The sequence below is a fragment of the Penaeus chinensis genome, chromosome 28 (assembly GCF_019202785.1).
Source record: "Penaeus chinensis breed Huanghai No. 1 chromosome 28, ASM1920278v2, whole genome shotgun sequence".
Lineage (NCBI taxonomy): Eukaryota > Metazoa > Arthropoda > Malacostraca > Decapoda > Penaeidae > Penaeus > Penaeus chinensis.
The window spans coordinates 718,842-729,520 of NC_061846.1; the positions used below are offsets into that span (position 1 = coordinate 718,842).

General features: G+C 45.8%; 2 protein-coding genes across 5 annotated transcripts in view; one reads left to right on the top strand and one right to left on the bottom strand.

Moving 5' to 3' along the window:
* LOC125040250 overlaps nucleotides 1-4,358 on the top strand; it is a 27,784-nt gene extending 23,426 nt beyond the window's left edge. For 3 of the 4 annotated variants that reach the window (XM_047634805.1, XM_047634803.1, XM_047634804.1), the window contains exons 2-6: nucleotides 1-2,491; nucleotides 3,142-3,279; nucleotides 3,426-3,563; nucleotides 3,656-3,838; nucleotides 4,048-4,358. The exon at nucleotides 1-2,491 is cut by the window's left edge and continues 363 nt beyond it. In XM_047634805.1, coding sequence (XP_047490761.1) covers nucleotides 1-2,491; nucleotides 3,142-3,279; nucleotides 3,426-3,563; nucleotides 3,656-3,838; nucleotides 4,048-4,151 — 3,054 coding nt within the window. In that variant the 3' untranslated portion in view covers nucleotides 4,152-4,358. Of the gene's footprint in view, nucleotides 2,492-3,141; nucleotides 3,280-3,378; nucleotides 3,564-3,655; nucleotides 3,839-4,047 lie in introns of those variants that run through there. The other variant, XM_047634806.1, reaches the window with a different exon arrangement.
* Nucleotides 4,359-4,588: 230 nt separating this feature from the next.
* On the bottom strand, nucleotides 4,589-9,438 carry LOC125039836. The gene is made up of 2 exons (XM_047634145.1): nucleotides 5,170-9,438; nucleotides 4,589-4,681 (listed from the first exon to the last, which is right to left on the bottom strand). Exons 1-2 carry the CDS (start codon nucleotides 9,436-9,438, stop codon nucleotides 4,589-4,591), a joined length of 4,362 nt encoding a protein of 1,453 aa, XP_047490101.1.
* Nucleotides 9,439-10,679: the final 1,241 nt, after the last annotated feature.

Genomic DNA, 10,679 nt, shown 5'->3' on the forward strand with positions numbered 1-10,679 from the left:
AGACGCGTGTTTAACAGTGAACAAAGAAAGCTGTTGGAAAGTGGTGCTCCCTTCGAGGAATATGGCTTGCCCCTGCTCTTGCTCGTCCTCCAGCTCATGTGTGGACTCGCTGGGCCAAGCGATCCAGCCTGGGCGTCCCCACTTAAAGGCCAGCCCCTGGAGCATCTCATTCACAGGCTAAGCCAGAAGCAAAGCGGCATTGCGCACGCGAAGGACGTACAACAGATGTCGGACCAGAAGCTGAAAAAGGAATTGGGAAGACTCCGGCGTCTTCTCTCGAGGATCCTTCGGCTGGCAGGGAGCCGGTGTGGAATACCGCCACATATCCTTCGTGGCGAGGTCTGGCAGGCCAAGCAGGAATTGCAGGACCTCACAAAGAAGGTCAGAGAACCTCTCCAGGCCTCCGAAATTAACAGTCTCCCACAGCTGCAGCAGGAAATCCAGGTATTCAGGGAAACCCTTCGGCGAAAGGTGGAGGAGCGCAGTCGGCAGGAGTTGTGCGACTTCTATCCTCATTTGTGGGATGTGACTCTTGCGCAGTGGCTGTATCCGGAGCTGACAGTCCGACCGAGTATGAATTTTACGAACTTGATCCTCCTTGAAAACACGGCATGTTCGCAAAGCTTTCGAGACTTACCCCTGAAGGACCTCTTGCAAATAACCCTCCCAAAAGGAGGCCTACCTGAAGTGATCCTGATATCAGGGGAAGGAGGAATAGGAAAAACCACTCTGCTGAAATACATGCTGGAGATGTGGGTGAGAGATCCATCGCAAATCGAGGGCCTTCAAGATGTCTCGCCCCTTCTCTACCTGCAACTCCGAGGCTCCAGCATCAGCAGCTGGAAGGACTTACTCACGAACGTCCTTTGCGACACATGTCAGGAGTCTGGCCTTACGGTTGACTTCTTTGTTGATCTCTTTCGAGAAATGCAAGTTGTCGTGCTTCTGGACGGCTACGATGAGGTTACTGAAGAGGCAAAGAAACTTGTGACTGATCTGGCAACGTGCCAAGGAAACATGCGTGTTGTGATAACCACTAGACCAGGTTGTCTGACAGAACTAAGCAATATAGTGAATAAAAAACAAGTAATGCACATTGAGATCAAGGGAGTACGTAAAGAAGATTGTCCTTACTTCGTTGAAAGCACTTTGGCTGCTCTCGTCCAGGACCCACTTTGCAGGTCTACAATAAAAGAGAAAGTCACCACACAGCTTCAAAGGCTGGTTGTGGAAAAGGTGGATCTGACTGTTCCTTTGACCTTGGTGCTCCTGATTATGCGAGAGATTGAAGCACCGGGTCGGAGTTCACAGGGCATTTATGAGGATTTGACAAACCTTATGGCAGGAAAGATCGAAGAGAGATTAGTAGTAAGGGGCATTGATGAAGCTGACGACAAAGTTAAAGATTACCAAAATTTCCTGAAGGCAGTTGCTCTACGATGTTTGAAGAGACAGGAACATGATTTGTTGCCAGAAACTGTGGAGGCTTTGATAGCAAAGTGTAACAGCCTCGATCTACCATATATGGAAATTTTATCTGGATTCCTCATTTCGAAGAAATGTCGTCATGGTCTGTTTATCGTCCAAGTTTGGTCCTTCCCTCACAATCGATTTCAAGAACACTGGGCTGCAAGTCATATTGCCACACAGTTATCAAAGATGTCCCACTCACTGCCAGACATGACAGGCTTGTTGGATTTTGATTTCCTAACTGATGCCGAGAAGAAGAAAAAGCTTGGAATGCCAGGACTGCCAACTGAGGAAGAAGTAGCAACCTTTATGTTCACCAACAATCCTATTCTACAGATTTATGCAGACAATATTGAAGAGGCAAGAGGATTGGTATGGAACAATATACCAGGAAACATATCAACACTAGCCATGCATATTATTTTTAGTGTTACACATATTTTATCACTGTCACAGGAAAACTTTCTGGATAAGTTTGCCTCTGCTATCATCAGCTTAATTTTATACAGTGATCAATCTCATCTGATCAGTAAGAACAGCTGCCACAGGATCTGTGAGACGGTGATGGCTTCAGGACAACATGCCAGCATCTTAAAAGCAGCTGCCAAAGTGCTGAGAAACAGTGGCAAACTAATGACTCGAGGGGAGTATCTGCCAGGCTTCGTGGCTTTGTTTGACTATGTCAGGCCTTCCTGCGTTGAAGTCTTCATGGATAAAGACACAGAAGAGTTGCCACCAAGCTGGCAGGTCTCTGGTCTGGAGGCATTGTCCAACCAGAACATTGAACTCATACTCATTATAAATGATATAAAGAGTTCTATTCAGTTTTCTGAGGCATGTCTTCGGGCAACCACAGGCCCAGGAAGGGTTTGTCGGCTGACCAAGTTCGAAGGTGAATTGACAGCGGTCGGGATGCAGCTTCTTCCCGAGAGCCTGGAAGAGCTGAGAACCAAGTCTGACGGGGAGGGAGTGCGGGCTTTAGTGGCGAGGCTTCAACTTCTACAGAGACTTCAGATCTTAGGTGAGTTCCTGACAAGTAGTAAAACGTGTTGTCATGGCACAGTCAGCACCTTGGGCGAGCCAAGGCTAGTGAGCATTGTCATTCAGTAGAGCTGATGGCCTTTTGGGGTTGGTGCGAGGCTGAGATAATTTCATGACCTAAGTTTCATCTGTCCTATGCTCTCGAATTCTCATCATAGAACTCCATGTCCTTGTCCAGCTGGAACTGTTACTGTCACTTTTGATACTATTATGAGGAGAATGATGAAAAACAATTTTAGTGATATTTCCATAATGTCTAGTATCAATATTCTCTTGTACACACACACACACACACACGCACATGCACACGCACATGCACATGCACATGCACATGCACATGCACATGCACATGCACACGCACACGCACATGCACATGCACACGCACATGCACATGCACATGCACATGCACATGCACATGCACATGCACATGCACACGCACACGCACACGCACACGCACACGCACACGCACACGCACACGCACACGCACACGCACACACACACACACGCACGCACGCATACACACATACACACATACACACATACACACACACACACACACACACATATGTGTATGTGTAGGTGTCCGTGCATGCACATACAACAGCTATTAAATCACATAACCCCTATTAGATTTCAAGGGTCAACTGACAGCCGCCGAGGCGCGCCTCCTGCCCAGCATCCTGAGGACGCTGGAAGTGAAGACGGACAGGGAAGGCTTCAGGGCCCTGGCAGCAAGCTTTACTCGCCTGGTGAAGCTGCAGCGTTTAGGTGGGAAATCGTCACCTGTTAACGTTAAAGCAAATAGTGATTCATGAATTATTTATGTAGAAACAAAGCTAGCAGTAGCAGGAATGTCCTTATCTGTAGTATGAAGACGAGAGCGGAGAAGGCACTAAAGAATAAATTTCCCACAGACTTCGAAGGCCACCTGACGGAGGCAGAGATGCCCCTCCTGCCCGAGGTGCTCTCTTCGCTCAGGGTCCAGACAGACGGCGCGGGTCTTCGGGCTCTGGCAAGGAGACTTCCCTGCTTGACGAAGCTGTTCTCGTTGAGTATGTATTGGTTGAATTCATTGGGTAATGACCATCTTTGCTATCACTGATACCCAGTCACTCTTATGGCAATGCTACTTTTTCTTCGTCAGATGTAAGGCTGCTGGACTGTCCTCCAGTTGCCTCTCTGAGCGCCCTTTCCTGTGAGGCACCGCTCCTGACTCTAGACCTCAAGCATGTCACGCCCCCTTCCTGGGAGTGGGTATGCGACGCCGTGCACGTCCTCTGCTCTACCCGTAGACAGGATTTCGACGTGGACGTCCCATTGGGCTGCGGTAGGTGACACGTCTTATCTCATGGCATGTAATAAAATGAGAGTATTTGAGAAAAATGCGCTTAGGGCAGCTCTGTTCCTGGACGGCGCTTCTGTTAGCACCCGGGCCTCCTGGGGGAGGGGATTTCCCTCACGCTTGCGAGGCCTAGAAGGTGACGATCGAGGCATAATAGAATGCTTTGCTGAGAGCAGATCCCTTCGTTTCGGCAGACGCTCTTCAGGTGCAGAGCGTCAGGCAGGAGCTCCGAAGCCGAGGCGCGCAAGTAGTCGGGGAAAGTTCGAAGTGGATTCGAATCCTGTCGTGGAACCTCTGATGCAAGCTGTAGTTTGCCGATGGAACGCCCTTTGCCCTCTGGGGGCTTTCTGCGCAGCACTGTGTCGAAGTTTTAGAAGTAACCGATATATGTATATATATATATATATATTTATATTTATATATATGTATATATATACACTGTAAGGATATTATTATGCCAGAAGGTTTAATTTAGCAGATATCCTCGGTTCTGGACGTTCTCTGTTTATACACAGGAATATATATGTATGATTGGGAAGATTGGAGTTCAATTAAAAAGATAAAAACCTTTAACCATTTATTTTCAAACTTAAATATAGATTATACACACACTACAAAAACAACACACACTACAAAAACAAAAACAATGTTTCCCAAAATTCCTCTTGTTCATGCACTACAAGTCATATCAAGTCGAGTTCATATCTGTTCACTTCCACTTCCACTTTCACTTTTTCACTTTTTCTTGTTTTCGACGATGTCATTGACGAACTGCAGGATTCCGACACGTCTATGTCCCCCGTCTCGGTCTGTCTCCTTGCATGCGGTCTTTAGGGGTAGATATCGCACCATTAATATATCTCATTTTATAAGAAACACATTCTTATGTGGTCTCGCAATGCGCCGAGGCCGCACTATACTTAAAATAATTTGACAATAAAGAAAATGAACAAACTAAAACTCCTTATTCACCTTTAGCGGTAGTCAGTTTACCGATGGAAGGAAAATGCGCTGTTACTGCTACTGCTACTGTGACCTCGCACAAGCGCCACCAGTTGAGCTATCCACAGCTATTCCCTTCCACGCACCTCGTTACCTTTCACCCGCGCTTTTCACACCATCTACACACATACGCACACATCCAAACAACCACAGGCAGGTCGTCCAAGCTTAAAGCTGTGGTTGTGTGCCTGACAAATACCCCCCTGATAATTTAAGAAATTGTTAATTTCTTTAGATTACTAAACATAAGCACAGATTTACGCTTCTTAAAGTTTACCGCCACCTTAAAGTCTACTCAAACAATCTGCACCTACGTTCTCGCGACCCGCAATGTTCTTTACGGTGTAGTTGAATTGTTGCATATACATAGACCATCGCATCAACCTTCCATTTAAATGATTGGCCGAATTAAGATATTTTAGAGGCTGATGGTCCGATTCTATCACAAAAGCTTTACCGTACAAATATTGATAAAATTTACTTACGGCCCACACTACCGCCAAACATTCCTTCTCGATTACCGAATAATTTCGCTCGGCTCCCTTTAATTTCTTACTCGCGTAGAGTACTGGCCAACGCTGCCCATCCTTATACTGCAAAAGCACCGCACCTAATCCTACCTCTGAAGCGTCAACTTGCAACACGAAGTCTTTAGACATGTCGGGGAGTTTAAGAATAGGACGAGTGCTTAATGCTTCTTTTAGCTTGTTAAACGCATCTTCGTGACAAATTTCCCACCTTACGTTATTAGGCTGAGATTTTTTAATTAGTTCATAAAGAGGCGCTGCAATTGTGGCATAATCGGGTATATAATGTCGGTAGTACCCTGTTAGACCAAGAAAAGATCTGATTTGCCTTTTAGTTTTCGGAACAGCCATATCCATTATCTTGTTTACCTTATCCGCGGTTGTTTGCGTCATCCCGCCCCCCACATCGCTTCCCAGGTACTCTATGGTAAAATACCCAATCTCCGTTTTCGACGGGCGAGCGGTGAGCGATGCATTTGCCAGAATGTTAAGAACCTTTATCAACGTTTTAATGTGTTCCTTCCATCCTTTCGTGTGAACTAACAAATCATCGACGAACATCTCTACGTTAGCGGTATCGTTGAACAATTTCCGCATCATACGGTTGAACGTAGCACTTGCATTAATTAGTCCAAAAGGTACAACTTTAAAGTGCATCAACCCTTTGTTCGTTTGGAATGCCGTGATTGGCTTACTTTGTTCATCTATGGGGATTTGCCAATACCCGCGGGAAAGATCAATCTTTGTGAAATAACGACTGCCGCTAATACGAGTCATTATCAAGTCCTGATCTGGCATGGGCTCAGAGTCAAATACCGTCAACTTATTTATCTTGCGACTGTCTAAACAAACGCGATCACTCCCGTCCTTTTTCTTCACAGCGATTAGCGGGTTCGAGTAAGGCGAGGTTGAAGGCTCTATCACGTCTAACTCGAGCATCCGATCTACTTCATCTGCGATATTCTGTTGCAACGCATAAGGAATAGGATATTGTTTAGTATTTACTGGCCTATCACTTGTTAGATTAACCGTGTGCTCAATGACATCTGTTCTTCCCGGGACATCCGTGAATACCGCGCTAAACTCCGACAATACGTTCGCCACATCGCGTTTCTGGTCCGCGTTCAATTCCTCATTTACTCTTACGTTACTCACGTCTTCCTCCTGTACATAACTTGGGACGGTAATTACTTCGCCACCCTCGTCGTGGTCTTCGCAAACTACTGCCACGCAAGCAAGGACTGAATCATCTCCATTCTCTTGTTCACTATTCTCATCAGCGTTACTCTTACCACTGATCACGTCACGCATTACTTCAACATCGCATGTTGCATCACTGCGTTCCACATCTTTATTATGTTTACTGTCGCCTACTTTGACGAACCGCTCATGATAGCGCTTGATCATATTTATATGGTACTTACGCTCTGTACCGTTTACATCTAGCACGTAGTTATATCTGTTGGCCTTCTTAATGACCTTGAATGGTCCTTGCCACTGCAAAAGGAGTTTATTATGACTAGTGGGAAGTAGGAGTATCACTTTATCTCCGACATTAACCTCCCTCTCGCGCGCACGCTTATCATAATAATACTGGTAACTGTCTCCAGCTTTTTCCAATTCCTCCTGCGCTAATTTACACGTCTCTTGCAACCTCTCCCTTAAATTAATCACGTACTCGTATGTGGTCCGCGTGTCGTCCTCAATTGCCTCTCGATCGCCCTCCCACAGTTCGCGCAACAAGGCGAGTGGCCCGCGCACTGAATGACCGTAGACAAGTTCAAACGGTGAAAACTTCGTGCTTGCTTGCGGTGCTTCGCGATACGAAAATAGAAGCGGATCTATAAATCGCGGCCACATTTTCGGTTGCTCTTGACACATACGCTTCAGCATCTTTTTTAAAACGCCATTGAACCTTTCAACCAGACCATTACTCATCGCATGGTACGGTGTGGTTGTTAAACTCCTTATAGACAGCAAACGATTAAATTCCCTCATCATCTCTGATGTAAACTGGCTACCCCTGTCTGACATAACTTCTTTCGGGATCCCAACGCGACTGAAAACCGAGAGTAACGCTTCTGCAACGGTGCACGTGTCAATATTTTTCAAAGCGATCGCTTCCGGGTAACGCGTCGCGTAATCAACAATCGTAAGAATATACCGCGATCCATCATTCGCCCGAGGCTCTATCGGACCTACTATATCCACGGCGACTCGTTGAAAAGGCTCCTGGATAAGCGGCACTCTTCCCATCTTGACTCGGCTGACACGCCCCTTGTCGACCGTGCGTTGACATACGTCACAGGACCTGCAATATCGTGCTATTTCTACACCCATCCCCGGCCAGAAAAAGTTACTTTGAATCCGCGCTGTGGTCTTTTTTATCCCGAGATGCCCTCCCATGAGGGAATCGTGGGCCAGCCCGATCACCGCGTCCCGAAAAGACTCAGGCACCAGTAACTGCTCAGTCACCTGCTGTGTCCTTTGAACGCGCCGGTATAACGCGCCGCGCTTCACCACGAAGCTGTGCGTCTCACCCTCGGACTTACCACTGAATACTCTTTTTGACTCGGCATACTCGCGAATTTTATCAAGAGTTTTATCTTCCCTTTGCAACTTACCTATATCTTTGTTTTTAAGATTTTTTAAAACGTCTTTTACTTTAAGTTTTGACTGACCTCGAACACACTTTTCTTCCTCTTTCTTCTGCAACCTTGTCGTCACCGCACTCACCTGCACACTCATTCCACCATCAGTCGATCCCTCAATCGTCCCGATCACCAACTCATATATAGGATCTGGCAGACAAGCAGCTAACGAATTACCAGAAAAGAACGGAGTATCGACATAGATAAAAGCCTCTGGATACTTAAATACCATGTTATTGGCCATCCTTATGTCAACCATTCTACCCGTGAACTTACTTTTAGGCACCAAACAATCTTTCACTAACACTGTCGTACATCCAGGATCACGAAACACGTCAACATTCACACCTTCCACATTACCTCTTGCAATCATCAATTTATCACCATGATTTGCCATTGCCGCTTTTTCAGCATTAGATTTGATTATCTTACTATCTTTGTACCTTGTTCCTCCGACCCTGTTGTAGCAATCCTTGGCAAGGTGATTACCTCGTCCACACACGAAACAAGCACGCGCTCCGCCTTTCATCCTTTCCTCACCCCTGTTCACTCCTGACGCAGAGCTACTATTTGCACTCGCACTCGCATGACCTGTCGCGTTCCTCTCATGACCCTCTCTATCTTTCCTACCATAATTTACATGCGCCTCCATATACAACTCAGCATATTTTATCATCTCATTAAAGGTTTTAAAATCGTGCTCCTTTAAAAATAGCACCATGCTTTTGTCACACGCATTCAAGAATTGTTCAGTGAGCATAACATTAAATACATCAACATAGGTTTGATCACAACCTGCAAGTTCGACCCATCTTGTTAAATTGTTTTTTAGTCTGTTAGCAAATTGCGAAGCAGTTTCATTTTTGTGGAATTTAGAATTACGTAGTCTTTGTCTATAGCCCTCGGCCGTGCATTGGAAACATCTGAGCAACGCGTCTTTCACTCGTTCAAAGTCGCGCGCTTCCATAGGCGAGAGATGCTGGTACGTCTCTAGCGCTTTACCTTGTAACAAAGAGGCTAAGCTAACCGCCCAGACATCCCAGTCCCATCCGGCGCTGGTTGCTAGTCTCTCAAACCGAAGTATATAAGCGTCTATACTGTCATTAGCCTCGTTGAACACAGGCAGTTTCGGAAGTGCTGGCTTAAAAACTTCAGCTTTTACTTCATATTTCTCACTCTCGTCACTTTGCACTTGTAATCTTAGTCTTTCTAGTTCAAGTTCTTTCACTCTAGTTTCCATTTCCAATTCCACTTTTCTAGCTTCTCTCTCCTTCGCTCTTTCTTCACGCTCTAATTCAAACCTTTCACGCTCTTTGCTTTGCTTTTCTCTTACGAATTCTTGCAAGTTTTCTCCCGTTAATCCTAGCTCTTTTCCGAACTTCATCAATTCACTTAGCGAAGTCATGATTGTAAATTTACTTTAATTATGAACCCAACACGTCACCAACCAAACATATATATATTAGAACGTCCCTGTTCGGGCGCCAATTTGTAAGGATATTATTATGCCAGAAGGTTTAATTTAGCAGATATCCTCGGTTCTGGACGTTCTCTGTTTATACACAGGAATATATATGTATGATTGGGAAGATTGGAGTTCAATTAAAAAGATAAAAACCTTTAACCATTTATTTTCAAACTTAAATATAAATTATACACACACTACAAAAACAACACACACTACAAAAACAAAAACAATGTTTCCCAAAATTCCTCTTGTTCATGCACTACAAGTCATATCAAGTCGAGTTCATATCTGTTCACTTCCACTTCCACTTTCACTTTTTCACTTTTTCTTGTTTTCGACGATGTCATTGACGAACTGCAGGATTCCGACACGTCTATGTCCCCCGTCTCGGTCTGTCTCCTTGCATGCGGTCTTTAGGGGTAGATATCGCACCATTAATATATCTCATTTTATAAGAAACACATTCTTATGTGGTCTCGCAATGCGCCGAGGCCGCACTATACTTAAAATAATTTGACAATAAAGAAAATGAACAAACTAAAACTCCTTATTCACCTTTAGCGGTAGTGGGGGGGGGGTTTTGTTTGCGAAGTTCTAGCTTCGCCCGGGCCTTCTAGATATGGCCCGGCCTGTGTCAGCTTTTTTACGGCTGTCTCATTGAGTTGTCTGACACTCGGTGCTTACCGTGGCGGCGGGATTGCCAGCAAGCGCTCCTGCCGCCATGGTGTAAGCATTTCGCATAGCCTCTTTACCAGCACGGCGGCTGTTGTGGGCGGTCCATGTCTCAGGAATTGTGTATGGTTACAATTTTCTAGGTAGTGGACTAGTGTGGCGTTCGGCTCGCCGCAGTGCTTGCAGCACCATTCATCGCGTTCGATTGTTGGGATAATCTGCCATGCACAGTGGTAACCTAGGCGCATTCTGTGAAGAATGACTTCGGTACCTCTGTTGCTTACTTCAGAGAGTGCCAGTGGTTCAGAGCCTGTGGCGTCTGAGTACCAGCTGGCCGAGGGGGAGGTTCTCGTTTCCTCTCTGTGGAGCTGCCGTAGGAAGGTACGACCGACCAAGGCACACTTCTCCATAAGTAATTTTCGGCTCGGTTTTATCGTCATGGGATTTGGGGGCATACCCCTGCCAGCGGCGGCTAGTCTGTCAGCAAGCTCGTTCCCTCTGATGCC